General features: G+C 35.3%; 1 protein-coding gene across 1 annotated transcript in view; it reads right to left on the minus strand.

Annotated features, from left to right (window-relative positions):
* Positions 1–4,935: 4,935 nt before the first annotated feature.
* Positions 4,936–23,640, minus strand: part of LOC104617021 (FAS-associated factor 1-like) — a gene marked incomplete at its 3' end in the record, with an annotated part of 88,699 nt that continues 69,994 nt past the window's right edge. Inside the window, exon 8 of the mRNA XM_010282231.1 lies at positions 4,936–5,022. Coding sequence (XP_010280533.1) covers positions 4,936–5,022 — 87 coding nt within the window. The remainder of the gene's footprint in view (positions 5,023–23,640) is intronic.

Here is a 23,640-nt window from a genome sequence, read left to right on the forward strand (position 1 = left end):
GTTTTAAAATTGGACAATCCTAAATAAATTTACTTGTGAAAAAAAGTACAAACATAAACTGATTATCTCTGAAATAGTAATTTTTATGTAAAAGAAATTAATTCCAATCACTTTATCTTAATTATTATAGATAGAAAATAGACAAGGCAGTGGGGCAAAAAAAAAAATTGTGAAGGAACAGCTGTAACCTCCTTGTTTATCCTGGGGAAAGAACATATGTCATCATACTTTCATCCACATAAAAACATCCAAGCAAGCCACAAGTCATAGTCAGAAGATTATGTAAAATAAAGACATTTAGGAACTGTTTATTAGATTACTCAGTTTTCTATTTCTTAATGATCTGAATGTCCTGCTTCATAGATTACCATGAACTTCCAAGACTGGGTACTGTCTAATGATTTTCACTACTAAGTCGGGATTATAGTATAAATGTTAAATTGAAATTTTACAATATTCCTGAACCCATGTAACAAAACATACTGCAAGTATTCTTCTAAGTATCTAAATTAAAAGGATCCTGTCAGATCCAGTCTACCGCAAGTGGTAGACAAAAACCACAGAAGAAAAGTAACACGCAAAATAATTAACATTACAGCAACCCAAATTCTAATTATGACATTCTTATACAGAAAAAAAATAGTTGAGTATTTTCTAATGATGTGTATATTTTAATCTAAATATAGTCAATTTTATGCCTCTGATTAACAGACACTTGCTCTGTCAGGACAATTCATTCTTTAGTCATATCAATTCTAGGGGGAAAACTCCAAATGACCCAGTAAACGCAGACATGGCATCCATTACAATTAAACAGCCAGTGTATGTAAACCTCACAACTTGTTTTCGTATCACAATGACAGCATGCAGTAATGAATTTTCTGTTCAGAAAGCCTTTGTAAGACCTGGAAAGGGAAAGAAATACATACTCCCAAATACTAATTACTCAGATGCTTAATACTCAGCCTCTTCAAAAATCTGGAGATCAGCCAAAAATTGTCATAAATGGTTTGACTTTGTACCAGAATACTATTTATCGGCATTCTTAATTTCTATATGTGCAGACAGACTGTGCTTAGTACTTAGCAATGAAGTAAGTAATAATAAATATAACAGCAGTGCTAATTGGATCATATGTAAGCGTTTGAGAATTTTGATTACAACCTAGAAGTCTTTATTAAATTCAGCTAAGGAACATCAACCACATCTGCTACAGCCATCACAGAACTGAAGGTGGTCATGTTCACAAGGGATGATGCAGAACGTCAACATGTTAGTGGCTACACACGTGTCACATCTGAAATGTGCAGACAAACAACTTGTCAGTACAGAACTACTTCTGCCTAAGCTAATAACCAATGGCTTATCTATACAATGAAGAGATCCAGTTACTTGTCTTGAAATGAGGATATGAGGTCTTGACCGACTGTACTGTGTAGGCAAACAAAGTGTTACCGGCAGTAGGTAGAAGGACAGGTGCCGAGTGCCTCTGTGCAGGATCTGCATGCGAGGGCACAGTTACGACACTGGGCGCTTCATCTTCTGTCTTTGTCTCTCTCCCCTTTCCCCCTCCAAACCTCACTCTAAAAGTTTTACATCTTTTTCATGCAGAAACATACTCCATTTTGAGAAGCTCAATGTTGTTACTTATTAAGAGCCAGGCATTTCTCATCACTATGCTGAAATGACTTAAAACAATGACCTAATTAAGAAACAAGTTTTAGCTTAAATACCACGAACAAAAGCAGCACAAAAGCAACCTCTCTCCTCCTTCCCATATTGGGTGTTGCTGTTCTATGCTACCAAAATGAAGAGAAACATGAGGGGCAAAAACTCATGCTGCCGAAATAAATAAAAAACCAGTGACCTCAAGAGGGAAAAATGTTTCACCTCAAATATATATGTGTAAAAAAGCTAATATCCAAAATGTGATCTGTTCTTCTATAATTAAAATCACAATGTTTCCATATTGTAATTTTTTTCTTTTTTGACACATACATATTTGAAAGTTGCTCATTCCACTGGGCAATATAGCAGTAATTACCACTGGAAGTTTAGAAGTACAGCCAATGGAATACATTTCAGAAATTTCAGTAAATTATTCTGGTCTGGTTTTAATTTTACAAGCTCAGTAATGTTATGGTTGTTACTACACCCAAAATAAAAATAAAGATTGAGAACAAACCGTGAACCTATTTAAATAAGATTGTAATTATTTTTTCATTTTCTAGGATAATTTTCAAGACTTCATTACATCAGTTGATGATATATACCCCAAACCAAAGAAATGAAGCCTTTAATATAAATAAAGTTTTACTTAAGTAAACTTGTTACAAAAAGAATTATTTAAAACCCATACATTTACTTTGTTTGAACTTTAACTAGCAGAACAGATCTAATTTGTGTCATTAAAATTTTTCAGGCACAATAAAAGCTAAAAATATGTCCTTGCTGAATGGTGAAATGAGATTTCCACAGACTACGCGTGCCTTGTTTCCCACAATCAAACTGTCACAGCATGAAAACATTCTCCTGTGTGTGGAGGTTTTGATACCCATTTCCCCGGTGAAAGTGTGCAAAAGGATCTGAAAGAGTTATTGACAATTCATACAGTATCCCATATTTCATTAGATCGTACAAGCAGAGAACAGAACTCTGAAGGGAGATGAAGCAACAATGTTTTAAATGACTATTGACTCCACTACATTTCCTGATAATGTCAGACGACTGTAGTCTGTCAGGTTCATAGGAGACTCAAGATGATACAGGAATCCAATTATGCGAAGTCTATTTAGTTGTCCTGTTTGCTAAGCCAAAGGTTAACGAGAACTGCACTGAAAAAACCTCCTGTGGTATTACAAAGTATTTCTTATGCTGCATAACATGTAAATGAAAAAGTATTTTAATCAAGTCTTTGTTTAACTCTTTAATTGCAACAGAGTACTATACAATACAGCGAATGAAAAACTCACGACGGAAAAAGTGATTTCAAATTTTGCCTCTGAACTAAAGACATCATGACTTATTGCTAAAGTAATTATTACTGAGTATTTCCAATCTGCAAAGGAAAAAATGTTCAGATAACAGAACCATAGATAGTAATTCCTAACATTAAATCTTTATAAATAGTAAGCTATGGCCTCTAATTTTAGACAAAAATTAATTATATTTTTGTTGGTAACACATTCAAATCTGTTTACACAGCTGACAAGTCTCAGCTGTACCAGACTCCAGCAGTGAGCTTTGAGGACTCTCCTGCTTTGGAGCAGATGACTCGCAATTCACCAATTTCATTAAAGATGAAAAGGGGAAAAATTCACCTGCAACAATGTCACTTGTAAAAACAGACTTAAAACAGATTTATGAGTTTTACGTATGTGAGGTATCCCATTCAATAGAAAGCGGGGGGGAATACGGGAAAACCTAACAGCTGTGGGAAAATGGATTAGAAGTGTTGAGTTTCCAATTCTTTTTTGGGCTAATGTAAACTAATAAAATGTTAAAATGGATCCGCGTTTCAAAGACTGTAATTACCACATGACACCATGCTGTTATTTCAGACCTTACATCTATCGTCTCAGATATGCTCCTGAATACATGGACGTAGATTTACCCAACTCTCTCAAACTTAACTACTGTTTCTGCAAACACTACCCTAGACTTATTATACAAGTATATTAGAAATTCAGATAGTCTTTGGCTTTTTTGGTTTGGGGTTTTGGTTTGGTTTGTTGTTTTTTTGTTGTTTTTTTTGTTGGGTTTTTTTGATTGGCATAAACCCTTTACCCAGAGCAAAAAAGCAGCAGTCTTATTCACACAGCAATTCTCCCTCTGCAAGAAGAGAGTAGAAACGTACAGGAAAGCAATGCTTTGAAGATAATGTTAATTAACATAGAGAAAGCAAATCCCCATTTCATTTTCAGTTTGTAGAACAGTCAGGTTAAATCCCTAGTCTAAATGAACGATTTTATAAAAATACAAAATTTCTTTCTACATTTTTCTCAGGTCACAAAATCTATACACAACATAACTACAGAATTAATTCAGCCTTTAAGGCTTTTTTTTTTTTTTTAAATAAAGGAGGGTCTCACTAGCTGGCAGTGGGAACATACTACCAGAAGAATACTGTCTGAGCAAAACTGAAAGACATGCTGTAAAATACAATGTAGGGACAACCATGCAATGAAGCAAGTCTAATATTTAATGGAATTCCACAGTTAAGTCCCACAATTTAATGAATTTGTAGGAAATTCAGTCAGATGATTCTGTTACTGAGGGTACACATTGATCTCAGCTAATATTTCCTTCCATTTCTAAATAATGGTAATTCTAAAAGCTGCAAAATGCATTTGAAAATTGAGTATCTATTGTACAGTATACATATTATTTACTATTTCAAAATGTAATCTTGTGAATGTCCATACATTCTTGCTGGCCCAGCAAGAGCCAAGGTAGATAACCTGAAAAGCAAGTGAAGCTCTCCACTGAGCTCAACAGCAACACCTCCTGCTTAAAGGCAGACACAGGCTTAAGCATACCAATGATCTGATGGACACAGCCAAGCAAAATACCTAGATATGCACTCAGAATACTTGTAAAAACCAGGACTTTTTCCTGAAGTTCAATCACTGCAATAGACCTCCTCAACTTCCAAAATGTTGCGCAGCTTTGCTCGTCCTCGTCTAAAACATGCACTGAATTTTTGACACATGAATAATTTCCATGGAAATGTGCATCACTAAGCCGATACTTTAGTATTAGTATCTTTCAAGATAAAGCTCTGAATTATGTGTTATGATTATATGTTATGAATTATTATGTTATGATAGCTTTTATTGTCCCCTATGCAGTAACCTATCGGGTGACTCTGATCAAAAATTCAAGTAAAATCATCTATTAGCAGGAAGCAATGAAATGAGAACCAAAGCTGCTTACCGAGTCATCTGTAGCAGAAGGAGGCCAGCCTTCCCATAACTGGTGACGGACAGGGATACTAGTTAGGTCATAGACATTCCGCTTTACCTGGTAAAAAAATAAAGTAAATTTTAAAAAAAACAAGAATGTATACTAACAAAAGCATAGAGGCAAATGGCATTATTTTCATCATAATCCCCAGCTTTTTATTTTAATTTTTTCCAGTTACTGTAAAACAGGTTCCTCTAACACTCAAAGATCCAGATCTGTTCCACAGGCTTACATACAGTACTGCCAATTTTCAGTGCTACCAAAAGCAATTGAACAAACTATGTTAAAGAAAAAAAAGTCCATAACATATAATTTGTAATGAGTCATTATTACTGAAGTATCATAAATGTGTAAAATAATTCATAATACAAATTTTCATAGTAAACAGTATCACAAAGTAATGGACAAAACAAGGGGATGCAGAGGGTATTAATAAAAATTAGTTCATATATTTTAGTTAATATTAAAATTTTAGGTTCATGCTACATCTAATGTAATAAGAATACAACTAGTTTCGTGTAAGCTTCTGAAATGGGATCCAAAATTAAAAGTGAGTATATTAAACATGAAAATAAGAATTAATAAGCACATTTCCAATGAAGACAACACATTTCAAACATTTATTAACAAAATGCAAGCAAACTAATTTTTACATTAACTCTTTTCTCATGCTATTAAGATACAAGTTGCTACCATTAATCATCTCACATGATGGTTGTCAGGAGGAAGAGAGAGGGAAAAGAAGAAAGGGTTGAAAATTTCAAATACAGAAAGAATGCTGCAAAATACAGCAAACAAATTCCACAAAAACATTAGCACAGATAAAAAAACTGACATGTTTTATCACAGGTTTTGTGGCAAGTAGTTACTTAAACCACAAAAAGATGTAGTTTTCTACTTGGGATAGAGAGTGATATCTCAAATTCTGAATGGTATCTTATACCTGAATGTAAAGGCTGCACAAGGAATGAGCAGATGTAAATGCTGCCCAGCTGGACCAGCACTGTGAACAACAAAAAGCTTACAGCAAGCAATGTTGGGTTTTGGTTTGTCTTCCATAAAACTGCTGGGAATACAAGGTCCTCCTCTATCTTCACAGGTCTATTTTAGTTTCCAAGTACAGATGTCAACAACTTATATTATATACAGAAAAACACTCTCAAATAGATAAAAGTAAGGTTTGATACATTTTACTAATGTTCTACATGACCATGCACTAGATAGAATATCTGAGGAAATCAGAAGTTCTGCATCCTGTTCCCAGCTCTAAGAGGGCTGTACAGTTTAACGTTAACAGACACAATAACCAGGTGTTTGACACATCAAACCAGAAGATACTAAGGCAGATGGGTAAGATTTTACTTAAAGCAAATGCGAAGACTACTCCAAAACCTGTCCTCTGATGCCTTCTTTAGCTTTTCATTTGTTCACTTGTCAGCTGGAAAGAACCAACAATTAATTGTATTCTAACTTCTACTACGAGTATTACTAATAATTCTGTGAACTGAAAAAAATCATATATAGTTGTCAGCAGAAAAGATCTTTGAGCTAACACCTTGTAGTGTAGCACACTTACCTTAAGTTAACAACTTTCTCTGAACAGAGAAATAATTAAAAAAAAAAAAATCAGAAAGTAAGCTGAAATTTGTCAAAATGAGGAATACTAACATAATCCACGTATTTAAAGTTTTCCTAGTCAAGAAATGAATGAAAGGTAATTCTAAACTACCATTCTTAGGAAGATAATGCAATAAAACAAACGACCCACTATGCAGACATTTTATAGAATTTTACCCTACCTATTAATCAGTACTTGCCATAGCTTCGTCACAGAAGCACATCTGAGTTTCTAATACATGGTAAGGTAGTACGGTAATATAAACATATGGAATGTACATATGTTCTCTCAAAATTTGTCATTTATTTTTAGTACAGAATGTATATGCAGCATCTGGCAGTAGATATTAATCTAAAAATGTGTTTGCATAATGAAATAGCACCAAAACTCTTTTCCTCTGGATCATCTTTAGAGAGGAATGCTGCATGGACCCTTTCTTTCCAATTTTGCCCATTCAGTGCAGTTCAAACACATTAATACATGGATGAAGGATACCTGTGCAGACATTAAGTGGTAAAAGAAGTGTTCTAATAATTGTAAATATCCTAAGGGGCTGAGGGAGGAGACAGGGATTTCCACACATACGCTTGCTCACAAATGTTGGTTTGGGCAACATTCTTCAAAAGACTCTTCATGGCCCTGCTGCATGAGTTTGCCAACAAATAAATACTACTGAGAAAATTCAGGGCATATAGAGAGCAAAGAAAGTACAGTGCTATTACTATATTTCCAGTCTCCAATCCTCCATTCAATTATTGTTGCTCATTCTCATTACTTGTAGTAGTAGTGGTAGTAGTAGTAGTATCATTATTTCATACTAATGAAGTGCCTCTTACTAAATTAATTTCACATTGCTGGACAGATTGAATATATCGGCATGGGAATATGAATTACTAGAGTTAACTAGGCTATGCAGATAATAATTTCAATACTATCAGTTAAAGCTTTATACATATTCTGCACAGATAAGTGGAAAACAATGGCTTCAATTTATTATCCAACAGCAACATACATTACTTCCAACTCTGATTCTACATCTCACTGAAGCATGAAAGTCAGACCATGTGGGTTCCTTATTTTGACATTTCATAACATATATTTGGGTTGGATTTCCAGCTCAGCTTTACATTCATTGTATGTTTTAGAATCATTAGGATATCTCTCCTTTTTTTGTAAAACTGGTAAATTACATGTACACCCAATAACCTTTATGTTAATACTGGTTTTGTTCAGGAGTTTTTGCAGGGAGACTGATCTGGTAACTACGTTTCATTTAAAAAATTTACAACTACATTTTAATTAAAAAGCTAAAATGAGAACACTGTTTTGTTTAAAGACACAGAATTCTGAAGCATTTATTAGCCATTAAAGTGGAGTTCTTCCTCATAATTAAGCATGTCGTCATGCTTTAAAAAACACACATATACTGTAATTATTAAAAACATATTTAAATTAATTTCAAATATATATATGGTGTTTATATATATACATGCGCATATGTATACACACATGCACCTGTGAAAAATGAAATTATGGAAGATCGACCTCTATACAACTTGGTATATGATCTCATTCCTACTGTTCAAAACAAACAGCCTTTCTTCAGTGCTTCTTAACAAGAAAGTAGCCTGCTGTGCAGTATTCATTTTGCAGTACTATCAAGGTAAAGAGATGCCATTACTCCATACTGACCCCACAGCAGCCCACCAAAATGTAACAATACTGATCTGTGATCACAAGAATACGGTTCTTCCAATTTTAGTTTTCTTGCATTAAATACCAGGATAAACTGTCCCTGTGAGATAACCAGGTAACTCCAATTACATATCAAAAAAAGTCTATTAATGTTATTTTCACAATATAAAATTCTAAAATGAGCTATTTTCAAATAAAAAGGGAAACTTATTTACAGAAACGTGGGATCAATACCACTACATAATATTGTTTTCAAAAAGCCTTCAGAAGTAAAAATAAATAACTCAGAAGTCACATTCCTCAAATTCCCTTTTAATTCCAAAGTACAACAGAAAGGCATTATGAAAAAAACAGTATTTCCCTTCTTTCATTAACTCATCTGTAACTGCACTGAATTCAATAACATTCCTCTGCTATTCTAAGCTTGAAAGGCATGCTCGGGGTAAAGTGTTATGTTGGTATAAAGCACAATGCCAGACTGATGTGCTGGACAAAAGTGATCAAAGTTGAAGTAATTTTAGCCAACGCACAAGTATTCTGCTGCATTATTCTACCAGAATGACATCTGTTGAGCAACTCGTCGCAGAATAAACTAGTTGTTACAGACAGACCTGGTCGGGTAGGGGACCATGTAAGACTTATTAGAGTAATGTTTGATTAAACAAACTGCTTGAGTTAAGATCATAACTGGATTTGGAATTCATGCCAAAGTAGTCCTCTTTCAAACAACAAGCCACAATCAATTTTTAAAGATAAAATAAGCTTGCTTTTAAATAACTATTTAATTTTAGGTTTCTTTGATAATTAGAATAGTATTAAGAGAGCAGACTGCAAAAGTTTTAGAGACAAAGAACATTTACCAGTCGAGAACAGAAAACCCCTTTTTATTAACTGACTTCAATTCAGTTTAAAGTTAAAAATTCTGTAAGGAGGAAAAGTTCTGGAGACACGTAAAAAACAGAACTATAAACTGCTTCCTTACTAGGCCAGTGAAATAAAAACCTACAGCCATACTCGTGCAACTGAAAAAAGTTAGCACAGTAAGCGGATGAAGTCTATGTTAAAGCTTTTACTTCTAAATTCACACGATACTGATAGGAGGACTGAAATCTGTACAGCCTTGTGTAACCCAAACTAACTTCTAGTGCCATCCACTGAGCTACGTGTATGGGCAAACTTTTTGGTTCTCCACCTTTGATCAGTTCGAAATACTAATTGGTGGCATTGTCTTCGTGCAGCCCCGAATTTCTTTTCGGAACGTTCAGATGCCATGGTGACTGGCACATTACTATGGCAGCCGCCCTTCAGATTATAATCTTCAGAATATACGATCATTTAAAAACAAATTAAAGGCACATCTCATCTATTTGGTTGCACAACTCAGCTGTGAACAGTATCAATACCACCATTTAAACAACAACAAAAAAAATCCCGCCGATATTTCAGAATCGATTTTACTTGGAAAATTAAGTATAATTCCTGCAGAATGCCCTGCCTTGCAGCTATACACTGATGCTGGAAAAGCACATGAAGTTTTACCTTCAGCTCATTTTCACTGGTGTTAGAAGGGAGTTACAATGTTAAACAACTTTTAACATTAAAAAACCAAAAACACATCAAAGTAGCCAACACGTTGAGAAAGCTTCGCAGTCTTACTTTCTTATCTTCCACTGTTTTTTTAAGCAGAGGAGTATGCTTTAATACGAAAGTTAAACACAAAAGATACACTTTGTTTGTAGGTATGAAGTTAATCCAACATTCAAAGCCCTTCCACATCCATATTAGTAAGCATAAAATGAAGTAAAACGTATCACAAGGCAAGAAGTCTGTACCAGGTAACGTGCTGATGACGACCCTCTGGGGGTTTCGCTTGCCAGGAATAAGTAGCTATTTTCTTATTTGTGAATTAGAAAAAATCTGAAATCTACTTAAAAAAAAAAAATCTAACAACTACCAAATTGTTAAAAAAATTAAATATTATGTTGAATCATCAAATAACTGTCATGCCTGAATCTGTATCTTTGAATCACAACGAAGTTTAACAGTAGTTTCCCTCGGGCTATTTTCCACTTATGCAGGTACAAAGTTAATTGAAATAATGTAGATAATGAACTTTTGTTAGTCTTATTATTAAATATAATTTATGCAAAGCTGTAAATTGGCTGAGATGCTAAAGACTGTTCCAGGCACATAGGCAGCATGAAAGACAGTGCAAAAATGAGTGCATGAAAGGCAGACAAAGGGAGCAATAAAGTCAGAGGACTGTGAGGAATGTGGAATGTGAGTTGGGGGACGCAGGGAAATGAGATCAGATGCAGACAGAGCAAGGTTGCATGGGGCACTGATAGTAAAGTGAGAATCTTGACTTTGACATTGTAACAGAGGAGAAGCCAAAATAAGTAAGCCAAAGTTTCAGGGGACAGCAGTGATATGGATGGGGCAATGACAGAAACAAATGCAAAGTAAGCAAAAGCATTTTGGTGCAAAAAGATGGAAAGAAAGGAGGCAGAACCAGCTAAAGTGATAGCTTCAAGATTGTAGAATAAAGCCTTTAACACCTCCATCAGACAAAATTCCACCGACAGAGACAGCAAAGAGCTTCGGGAACCTGGCAGTAAGGCGCTGGACGCTGGGACAGAATCTACCAAGTTTCTAAGCACAGAGAAGCGTCAAAAGAGAAAAAGTGGCAATTTGAAAGTTATCAATAGTTATGAACAAAGAGCATGGGTCAGATAAAAGGGTAATTTCAGTTAACTATGGACTACCAAGAACTATTAGAACTATTTACAGGTGTAAAACTAGAGAGAAAAAACCACAACTGCCACAACTTATTGCATAGATTTGGTCCACAGTAGTAGTAAAGAAGCAGGGCAGAAGTGGAATAAGTTAGGAGAGAAAATGAAAAACAAAAATAAGTGATCCATATTTAAAATTTTCCCATTGCAGGGAAAAAGTATCTCACATCTTATCATGAAAAGGCTATCAGTGGTCAATGAGAAATTGAATTTCTTAACTTCAAAAAGTGATATGTGCAGTAACTTTTAGCCAGCTACCCACAAGCGGGATACAGTACGTTACTTGCAATATGAATATATGAACCACAACTAACATTAGCACCCAAAGCAGATCTCTCGGGTAACTTTAGGCAAGATTTGTTTGAGGGGAATGATATAAGTCTGCTCCACTCACAGTTTTGTTTACCATTTTGTGTAGGCGTTACTTTAGAAACAATTCTAAAGAAATGATAACTGGCCTCTCTCTCTAGCAGCTGACTGAACTTTAAATTACAGAATTCTTTCAATTAGTGAATTAAGATGTCAGAATCAGTCTGGGTTTTTTGTAACGGTGTCTGCTTTGCAAGAATCTCATACCACAAACTCTCCATGGTAGACTCACTATGCTAAAATAACTATTTACATTTGCACATATACTCAATTCACTCTGTTGTAATCTAAAGGAAAAAAATATACTTCCAACCGAAATACTTAATCCAAAATCTATACTGAAAGCAAGAGAACTCCTCTCCCGTCCAAGCTTGCCAGCCAAAAATCAGTTGTGATTCAGAGCTTTTCTGAAACACACAAGAATTCAAGTGTGTGCTTTACTACAATACATCCTCTAATTAATTTTTTTTCTATTTCCCAGTTCCTCCTTTAAATTATTAATTTTGCTTTTAATACCTCTGAAAGTATTTTGGCCTCCATTTATTAAGTTCTCCCCATTAGTAGGCTGAAGTTTTGAAACCTTTTTTCTTGTGTAATGCAGGAGAAAAATGCAGCTTAAATTCTAACATAATTGTTTTTAATTCAATGCCTGGAACACACTACTTACTTATACTATCATGACAAGTAGAACTGAAACAAATGAAAGCACCAAAACTTGTATTCCTAGTGAAAGTACTGTTCTCCTCCCTCTAATTAAGATTGTTTCATTTTCAAATTAAAAACAATATGCAATTTCAAACCTTCCTAAAGGACCCTAAGGGAACCTGAATGTCCACTGTACGTCAGCCACATACAAAGCAGAATTCATCAGCAAGTTACAATAAAAAAAAAAAGAAAAGAAAATTTTCTGCTATGTTTTCAAGTATCACTTTCCTGTAATTAAACACATTTTATGCACAGAAAAGCCACTAATGCATCCAACTTTCATTTTAGACTGTACGGAACAGTGTTTGAACCAAAACAAACCCAGTTTAAACTACTGTTAAAAATGGACTGTATTGTACTGTAGTACTCAGTAAATATCAACGCTTTCATTAGAAAGCTTGTTGAAGTCATTATATAACGTCTCAAATTAACTTAGGTCTGGAAAGCAAAATGATTTTTGTGACATTTCTCTGATAAGATTCAGAGACGTTCAGAGACGACTGAGTCACATGAAACGCTAAGCCAAGTCCAGCATATGCATTTCTTGATGTTTCCAATTGTTTAAATTCAATATCTAGAAAAGATAGATATTGTAGAAAAGATAGATAGATTGAAGTACATTAATTTTTCCTTTTGTCATTGGGAAGGCAGAGTAAGAACTTCATATATTCAGGGATTAAACTAATACTTTAAAATAAACAGTCCACACTATTTCCAATTTGAGTCATGAGACAAGAAGAAATAGATCACTATGAAGAAAGGTTAAGTGGCTGAAGTAGTAAATGCAAAAATTAATGCATTATTTTGCTATTATATATTTTAAAATGGGGGAGGGAGGAAAATTTTCAGGAGAAAGAATCTGTAAAAACACAATAAACTTAACAGAAAGATGACTCACCACAATATTTTAGCAAAAAATATCTCATTTAGGAAAATAAGATACTAGATATGAGGACAGACTCCCCAGTACCACTTTTGGAAAGGCATATGGATTCTTTACTCCCCAGCTAAGCACTTATAGCCTCATTCCCCCAGTTTTACATCCATCACAGATCACAGTTAGTCATCAAGCAAAGTCCAAACCAAAAATGTTAATTCCATTTTATTGATGCAAATTCTTCAGTTTCACTTCTGTGAAAATACTATTGGCAACTTCAAAAAGTCCTAAATTCAAAGAATAAATTGTTTTTTTCCTACGCTAGTTGCCTGTGTTCTATTTATTCTACAGTTTAAAGAAAGACACATTCTTTAAAGAGACATTACCTACAGAGACATCATCTACCTAAAGAGACATTATCTTCAGAGACATTACCTACTCACTTTATAGCCTCATTGAACTACTATATTTCTAAGCTGTAACACTAATTCAAATAATTTAGAAATTTTGCTTAACTAGCAGATGTTATCAGAAGCCCATGTAGTTTAGGAATCACCAAATCATTTAAAAATTCATTAAATGTAGTGACATCTAAAATTCATTACATTTTGTAAATGCCTGTAAAGTGGCATTCAGCACTTTCAGCAATGGAAATAATGTTGTGAATAAATTACTTTTATAGATTTCACTATTATTAATACTCTATTACCCTCTACTTCATTCTTTGGAATTCGTATTTTAAACCTCTTTTAAACCAACTGTTCTTGGATGTCGTTTTGTCACGACCTTTTTTTAATGGGTCTGTGCCAAGTTAGTATCTTAACACCACAACCTACAATAAAATGGTCCGTTGGGTAATGCTAGTATATTTTTGTGGTTAAAACCTGCTAATTTTGAAAGAGAAAATAAAAGCAAGGCTTCAACTAAACTTTACTGAATCTTCTGACATGTAAACTTCTGATTGCCTCACACAATATATATCTATACCTACAATACAATCTGAAAAGATGGATGTTCCAAGCATAGGAGATGTTCCCTCGAAGATTTAGCAGGATATTTTCCCCACCTCAGCCTCCTGCCCGGACAAGGTTTGACATTTGAGAATTAATCTGAGCTCTCTTCAAGCTACCAGGTACTACTTCTTGCCACTGCTTTGGATCTGGCCTTTTCCTGGGCTGCAGCAAATGGCAAATGTTAAGTATATTCGCTATATTAAAATTCTATATACAACTGTTTCAGTGTCTTTAAAATGTTTTACTTCTCAATGCCTGTTTTCTGCCAGCGTACATGCACATTTTAATTCTGTGGAATAAAGAAACCTCTTTGCTGATCTCCATCTTCAAATACGTAAAATTAGCTATCCTTCTAGAAGAGCGTTATTGCTAAATGCAAGTTACAGTGTTCTGAACTTGATGCAGAAGTTACTGACTGCTGCTATATGGCCTGCACTGCGCAAAGGTTCAGCCGACATCATTATTATTATTATTCATTACTTCTAGTGCCTAGGAGACCTAATTGTGATAATCCCCTCTGAACTTAAAACCACATGACCCTTTGAATTTTTTAATAGAAGGTTAAAAGAAGAAACAAATTCCTATAGGAGGAGAAGGTAAAACACATTCTTAAGAAATTGAAGCAAGACACATGAGTATTTTAAAAAAACAGATAAAAAATCATTTTAGCAGCACACAAGCATGAGGTTGAAATCGGGTATGAACGAATTAGAGTCTGAGCTAGCTGTGACATTAGAGATTGAAAGGAAGATGTGATTAGGGTTAAGAGAGATCAAACAACAAAGACTTACTGCCAAAACAATTTTACAAATTTATTTGAAAATGCCTTAAAGACTTCTGACAAAATAAAACTGACGATAATATATGAAGTTTTTTGTTTGTTTGTTCTACATATAGGACACTGACAAAGAAAAGATACATTTTGAAGTCCTAGTTTGTTTTTCTATTCAGTACTAATAGTCATTTGAGAAAATATACTTATTAGTAAGCTAACTGAAGAAGCACTGCTCAGTGAAAACTTTTAACTGACCTTTATGCACATTATGAAAGACAACAGGCAACTGCTACTAAGTCATCTGTTACCAGATCACTATCAAAAGGCATCTACTCTTTTGACAAAGCACCCAATTGCAAAATAAAGGGTAAATACAGTTTCTAATGTTGCTCCCCCAAGGAAGGATATTAATTTGCTGTAAAACCCAGAAAAATTACCAAAACAGATTGTTAATGCTAACATCCCAATTCCAGATGCTTTTATGTCTGAAAATGTTGATAAATTGACAAACATCAGGTATTTTATTTCCATTAAAAATTAATATTTTAAGGCCCCTTTAAAAACAGTGGGACAAACTCTGGTGGTCCATACTCATGCAAGATCCTGCACCTGGCAGGAAAAATTAGACCTTAGTTTTAGCACTAGAAAATGTCACTTTTAGTTACCACCTTCCAGCAGATTTCAGAGTGCTTCAGAAAGCACGATAGGAAAGCTACGTGAAATCCAGAAGGTTATTTTGGACTCTGCTGCAGCAGTATACAAGGCTGTAACAGAGCTAAGATAGACAGGTATAATAAAGAATATGCAGGCTGAATTAGAATATCTCTAGGAAGAAGCCAGGAAAGATTGGAAGAACACTGCAGATTAGAAAAGAGTAATTATGCTGACCTGTTCAATGATCTCTGGAGCTAAAAAAAGGCATATGAAAACAACTACTTGAAACAGCTAGTCTACTAAATGCAACAGAAGACTGTACCAGGGTAACAGTGTGTATCTGGGCTAACCTTATGAAAGAGATCATGGGGAGTCAAGGGACAAGTAATTTCATATGGATTGCATACTTAGCAGACTTACTAGATAATCCTAATAAATTATCTCAATGATTAAATCAGTAACTTGGAGAAAAATATACCTTGACACTTACTGACCATGAAGTTAAGCACTTGACCCAGAGCAGTAATTTTGAACCAAGCTATTTAAAATTGGTATGAAAACATGATTTAAACTACTAAATACACTTTCTGCGTATCCCAGCTTCTCTCAGACCTACCAGAGCCAGGGCCAGAAGCTACTGCCACTACTGAGTAACGGTAAAACATGAACAAGGGTTAGGAAGTAAGAAAAAATCTGCACACCACTTACACAGGCTTGATGCCAGCCTGTCCATATCACATGGGCATATACTCAGACTACCGTGCAAACAAGTTTAATTTTGCAGCTCCTGTCTTTCAATCTGTTCCAATTCCTTTGTCAGGAATTAGTGTGTGAACTCTTCAGCAAAAAGTCTGTATTCTACTTTCCTGTATCTTGTATTGGCTGTGTTGTTTCCTTTTTAAGGAATTAGTTGTCTTAATGAGTTATAGCATAGCAAATATTTTGGATATAGTCAGGTCCCCACTCATAAGGGCCTTAAAGATTAATTTTAGAGTTTGAATTATCACTCAAAGAGATCGTCATTGTGATTCTTGCAGTGGAAAGTAGATCTGTTACATTTTCACAGCTGTCATGTTCTGAACAAAAGAAAAACTTAGACAAACTTATTTGAAGACAAACACCCTCATCTTTCATTCAAAAGAAACTAGTTTGCAAGAGCCTAAGCATGATAAATACATACATTGGTCTTTCATGGCTTCCCTACTTGTGCATTTTCATGGGTCTCAAAAGTAATCAGTCATATCAATAAATGGTAAGATAGACAGTAATTTTAAGAACTAATAAGGAGATGAATAGAAGTTATATTTCCCATTCTTACTGCATTTAATTAAAGTGCAACATTTGTAGTCATACTAAAAAAAACACCTTTCCCTCTTCCAAATTTCTTTCCACTTTGGTCCAATGAGAGACTAAATCCTACTGCCACTCACAAATCTCAGATTACAGTACAAAGACATGCTCCTTAACACATTTCATTGATGGACAGTATCTTCCTCCATTCCTACCCCACACGTTTCAGAATAAAAAACGATTGTTTCAAAGTCTCAGAAGATGCATACACCACACATGCTTCAGAGACAATCCTTATTTTAAGTGATAAGTCTACCAATTTTAGTTTAAGAAATGGAACATCACCAAATCAGTATTTTGCCATGTGTTTTTTACTTGTCTCACTTCTAGACAATTGATAAAATACTCTTTTATGAGACAACACATTTTATTGCTACTAGAGACAATATAAAATCTATTCAAAATTTTTTAAATGTTCAATATTAGAAAATATTTGCAAATTTAGACATTATATGAAAAAGCAGTTCAATCTATGAACCTTGTGAAGCAAAGTACCACGACTGTGCAGAGGGTTGTGCAGTACTGTCATGTAGAGAAACCCTCTAATACTCGTCTAACTTTAAATGTAAAAGTGGAGGGGAGAAACAGGAAACATTAAAGATCACAGCAAGCCTGCTGCTTAGAGAAGAGAGATGGGTAGTCTCTCTCTGCAGCCCTTTTATTCTCAGTGCCAGCCAACAAGATATATCTAAAAAAGATGATGAGCCACAGATCTGAAAATACTAATTTCACAAATGCTGTATGTACTGTTGCAACAACAGGACAAAGCTGTTAGTGTGACTTGCGCTGTACCTTCCAGTGTAGCTTGCAATCACAGTTGTAAGCCAAAGGAAAAATGACTTGCAAAGTGCATTTTCTCTAAAGCCTTGCTGGTATCTTCACCACACAAAAGAGAAAATGGATTAACTCAGAAACCCATCAATAACTCAACAGCTGACTTGCTTGGTTCACCTAGGTTGTTGGTACCAGGTAGTTGGCGGACTCTTACATGTGGGAACTCGGTATGAACTCAACACTAAAGTAAACTGTGGTATCTTTCTCAGTCACTTTAAGTATGAATTTAATAAATTACATTACATGGTTGAGTTTTAATAGCTATTCTACTAATGTTATTTTAAATTCACATTAAAATAAATTATAAGACAAGGTTTACTGAGCTGTTAGTCAATGTCCTAACAAAAACATCCTCCTCCATTTCATTCTCATGTCTACCAAATCACCACTTCTTTGGGGGTTTTTCCTCACATCAACAGTATTCAGAAAGAATCAGAAATTCATTTCTGCGTTAACCGAGGAATGACTGTTAGTTTCATACTGGGTAAGAAAATTATGTAGACAATCGCACAGTGTATTTTAAGAATGTCAACACATACATATCAATTACAAATATAGTTACTAATATTGCTACATTTAAGTTATATGTATATAAGGTACCCAATTATACTACTAACAAGCAGCTCTCCTATACACATGTACATTTTAAAAAAGATAATTCAATCTATTTAACAACTCACTAACAAAGCTATTCCTTAGCTCATCCCTGCCATAACCTGTTCTATTCAGAAACATATGGGAAAAGACATTAAATAACCAGTGAAAACCATGGACTTCTGGTATTAGTGCTACACATTGCATACCCCTATTCATTATTCCACCTCCCTTGTTTAATCTATCATTAAGACTCAGTGACCCTACACTAAATTTAAAGCAGATCCTTCCTTCCTCCCATGCCTAAATTCACATACTTTTCTAGTTGGGGATGCCCTCGAGTATTAGCCACTCTACAGGGTTTCTCTAATCTCAGCTCTGAACTATGTTGTGCTATAGAAGCAAGAAATTGCTGGTTTACATCTTTAACTATGGAATCTTCCACCAAAAAAACCACCCTCATTTACTTAATAAAATAGAGAAAAATCTTTCACTTAGTACACATTTAACATGTAAAAAACCTTATATATTTCCCTCTATATGATATAGAATAAAAAATATAAAGCAGACCGCTTTAAAGCGCTGCTTCCTTGTACTTATGTCCCAAACACAATTTCATTGGAAACAAATTTAAAGCTTTCAGAAGTTTATTGTTATCTTATAAGAACTAGATCTTCAGTTGCATTCGAAGTCAATATGAAATAGTTTTCTAATAAACAAACAAAAAAATCAAGATAACAAGAAGATGATTTAAAAAAATCAAATACTAGATTTGCTTTTGTTTTTTAATGCAGGAACTAAAAATATATTAAAAAATATGAAGACCTCTGCCTCTCTCATTTCTTGTTATTGACACAGATTGCACTGTAGCAGCAGTGGCAATACAGGTGAAAACACATTAAGAGTCTTCTGAATAAGGGACAAGAATCATTATCGTTAACATCTGTACATATTTGTCAACTATACTCCTGTCTTCCTCTTCCAAGGTAAGGTGAAAATTGATCTTCATCAGGATTTTAAAAAGTTAAAGATAGTAAGACTGTGAGTAAAGCAGAGATGAAATTCTGTTGAGTTAATAAATGAATCTGGCAAAGGTGGAATCTGAATATAGATTTTTTTTTTTTAATCTTTACTGAAAGAAGCCACACAATTTCCTTTTGGTTTCATGGATAATGTTATTTTTAGCATACAGATATATGTTTAAATACATTTCCTAAAAAAATAGAATAGTGTTGAAAAGAAGAGCTGCAACCTGACCAAAAACCCCAGGCCGCCTTCTCTTTGGCTCTTACTTCTTTAATTTCTTTAAGTCTTTCCCCAAACAAGTCAGTACTTGAACTCATGGCAGGTATACATGAGTCACATGTATTTGGAGAATATAAAAAGATGAAGGGGAAAGCAAACTAGTAAGGTTCAAGCTGTCAAAAATCACATTTTTTCTACATGCAGGCTATAAAGGGTTATTTCCAACTCCTGTTCTCTATTAGAAGTTAGGGATAATTAAAATAAACACAGTAAGCTGAGAGCAATACTGGAAAATCTGAAGTCCAAGTTCTACACAGGTGCAGACACAGGAAGATGAAGGAAAAGTGTTACCAGAAAATGCAAAAAACAAATAAATGTGAACTCTATGGTACCTCGAACAATTTGGAGATAAAAATGAGCTGCAAGCCTCTCCAATGAGGAAATTTTCTTTATAAGCAGCAACCCTTTTACGAAGAAAAGGAGTTCTGTTTTGTTGAACCTAACCTTTTTGTCAAAGGCATACTGGCACACTCCTGCCAAAAGCTGCTTCACATGCTTGAACTGCATTTGTGACAGAAAAGCTGACCACAGAAAAAGCCACAGAAGCTGTTTAGAAAAGAGTATTTTTCATATGGGGGAAACCTTATGAAAAGAGAAAAGTTCAGAACTTAACACAAAGGCTTTCATGATGGGGGATGTGCCCGTTTATTCTCACTCCCTACTAATTTCCAGATTATTCAAATGAAACCGCCACTAGAAAGAATGTTTTGATTGCGAAGATAACCTAGGAAACTCTCAGGACCCGGGCGAGACAGAAACAAATGGGTCAAAACCTAAAAAATGCTAAGATCACTTATACTAACTTGTAAGGCAGAATCAGAGTTTTCAGGAAATTGGATAGCTTTGTATTTACAAAAATATACATGCCAAGGCCCCAGTTCTGCAGTTCAGGTGCTCTTCTGTACTGGCTTCCAGAATCGGACTGGTTAAATTAAAAACCTAAGTAGAACACAACACTGAAATCACATTATCTTGTGATAAAACTACATTATCTTGTACTACTAAAAGGAGCGCACCACTGAGTCTCTCTCAGTGCAACAAGATTTTCTTCACTGTATCTTCAATGGTGGCCACCTTAGAGAATTGTCTAGCTTGAGTAACACAGAAACCACAAAGCTGTTTCATGAAGGTAGGAGTCAGTATTTAATATACAACTAAGTGCAATTTCACTAGTGTTTGACCAAGAAACTACGGGGAGTTACCTCATCTGTAGATTCCAGTCTTTACAAAGCTTACCATTTATATGCTGCAGAACAACAGAAAATGTAATGACCACTTATGAAAAAGAGCTAATTTGAAGCTGTTCTGGCCATTTTCACTATTCTACTGTACAAACTTGTAATCTCACTGAAACAGAATGATTTAAATAAAGGTTAACTTAATTATTTAACCATACATACTATTTCCTCTGCATTTTTCAGTCTTCGCTTGACATGCAACTCTGTAACTATTAAATAAGCAGAGAACACTACTCCATTTAATGAAAAAAATTACTTAAATTGCAGGTTATTAAAAACTCAACTACTCATTTCCTCAGAAATACCTCTCCAATGCTGCACAGAATTAGCAGAGTCCCCATCAGAATTGCTTTTTCTCTAAAATAAAACTAGAAACAACTTATTACAAAACAATACTCACACATAACAAATATTAAGATCAGAAAACATCTATTCAGCTCAAATTAACACATTTCTATAAATCAAAAGCAAAATCTACCCTCACTTTCATTCCTATTACAGAATTATCACCTCAACAGCCAATAAAACGAAAGATCTAATGATGTATTTCAGTATCTCCCAAAGAAATATTTTCAGCTCCGTTTTTCTTTTAAGTGCTTGAAAGAAAAGAGTAATTAATTGCTCTTATGCAGTCTTTTTTATTTTTGTGTTATTACAACAGGAAAGTTACACTGAGTCTTTATTTTTCACATACTTAAAAATATTTTTTAATCTCACTGCAACAATGGCAAAGGAAACCTCTGACTAGAAAGGATAGCTATTTAACAGCAACAGAGAAGTTCTGCTTCCAGCAGTAACCTTCCTTGCTTCTACTAATGGGTCATGGGCCGAGATGACAAAGACCTACTGGGTAGCTAAGAGGTATCTGAGAGCTCTGTACTCTCACGATCCAGGAAATAATCCTATATCCTTTGGGAATAAGCTTCCATGAGAGACAAGGATCTAGACTTCTACCAAAAACCAGGTCATTCAGCTATACCTCGGTGAGTCTCTGGACTACTTCTACCTATTAGGACAACTATCCGCTACTGAGACAAGTAAGCACTGTCTAACCCTGTGTCGTGGTTCAATCCCAGCCGGCAACTAAGCCCCACACAGCCGCTCACTCACTCCCCCCTTGGTGGGATGGAGAATTGGAAGAATAAAAGTGAGAAAACTCATGGATTGGGATAAAGATAGTTTAATAAGTAAAGCAAAAGCTGCATACGCAAGAAAAGCAAAACAAGGAATTCGTCCCCTACTTCCCATCTGCAGGCAGGTGTTCAGCCGTCTCCAGGAAGGCAGGGCTTCATCTCACTAACAGTGACTTAGGAAGATAAACACCATAACTCTGAATGTCCCCCCCTTCATTCTTCTTCCACCCACTTTATCTGCTGAGCATGACATCATACCGACTGGAATATCCCTTTGGTCAGCTGTCCCACTGTATCCCCTCCCTACTTCTCATGCAATCCCAGCCTACTTGCTGGTGGGGTGGGGTGAGAAGCAGAAAAGGCCTTGACTCTGTGTAAGCACTGCTCAGCAATAATGAAGACATCCATGAATCATCAACACTGTTTTCAGCACAAACCCAAAAGATAGCCCCATACTAGCTACTATGAAGAAAATTAACTCTATCTCAGCTGAAACCAGCACACCCTGAAAGCATCCCCATACATCCATGGTGTCCATGGATTTGAGATAGGGAAGACAGCAGGAACAAGCCAAAAACTTGAAGGAAGGACTGGGATATGCTGATGGTAATTCACCTGCAGAGAGAACATGCCCTGGATTTAAAATTGTTTCAAACAGGATAGTGAAATCATAATCACCTCTTTGTGAGAACACTTAGAAGAAAATGAACTAAAGGCATGTCCAACGGATCAAGAATGTATATAACAAGCATGCTACAGAGATGTAAGGTCTGGAATAGCACTTTTTTTGTTGCTTCTGGAATTAAAAGATCAGCCTTGAGTAACCACAACCTGGAAAGATTTGAGGATATCCTCCAAGATATCCAGGATATCCTCCTGGCTGTCAGAAACATTCCAAATCATCTCAGCATATCATCTTTGGGCACTCAAACAGATGAACCAGAAGGGAACGGGCCTTTCTGAAAGACCAAATGCTTTCTAAGAGATGACTCAAGTCCCTGAATGTCCTTGTCAATGAGTGACCATCACCGTAATATTGGTTCAGCCGCTGAAAAACATTCTATAAGGAGCTTGTGATCTTCCCTGAGCGAACGAGCTGTCACTTACCTGCCAATCATCAAGAAAGCCATGTATCCTGTCACATGGATGGCATGACTGCTGACAACAAATTTGGTTAATTTATTTTGTAGCTTTGTGTCTCTAAGTGAGATGAGCATGAATAGCAGTCATGACGCACTCACTGTCAAAGGTAGTTCTTGGGCAAGAAATGAGCTGCAGTGTACAGACAGGAATCTGGCAGGTTAGGAAACACAGATTAACTGACCTCCTCGAGTAGAGAAACCTGCTCAGTAACATCAAAACTCTCCACATGAATGTGAAAATAAAGGCATTCAAACCCCCTATTTTAAAGGTAAGTATTCTCATCTTGTATTCATTGTAGATATTTGGAATAGTTTCTGTAAAATCCTCTTCCCTTGAAATAAGAGGCCATTATTAAAGCCCGATGGATTAGAAGACCCAGAAAAGGCTTGCCTGCAGATGTCTTGTGAAAACAAATTCCTGAAAAGCAGCAGGAAAAAAGGTTGCAAGGATGGCAGAAAGCCAACAAAAAGCTAAGAGCTGCTGGTAATGGTGTCAACAAAGACAGGCATTTTAAATTGTAATTCCAGACCAGAAGAAATGTGTGTAGTCTCTCTCCAAAGCTATGGAGAATACAGAC

The sequence above is a fragment of the Phaethon lepturus genome, unplaced genomic scaffold, assembly GCF_000687285.1.
Source record: "Phaethon lepturus isolate BGI_N335 unplaced genomic scaffold, ASM68728v1 scaffold2142, whole genome shotgun sequence".
NCBI lineage: Eukaryota > Metazoa > Chordata > Aves > Phaethontiformes > Phaethontidae > Phaethon > Phaethon lepturus.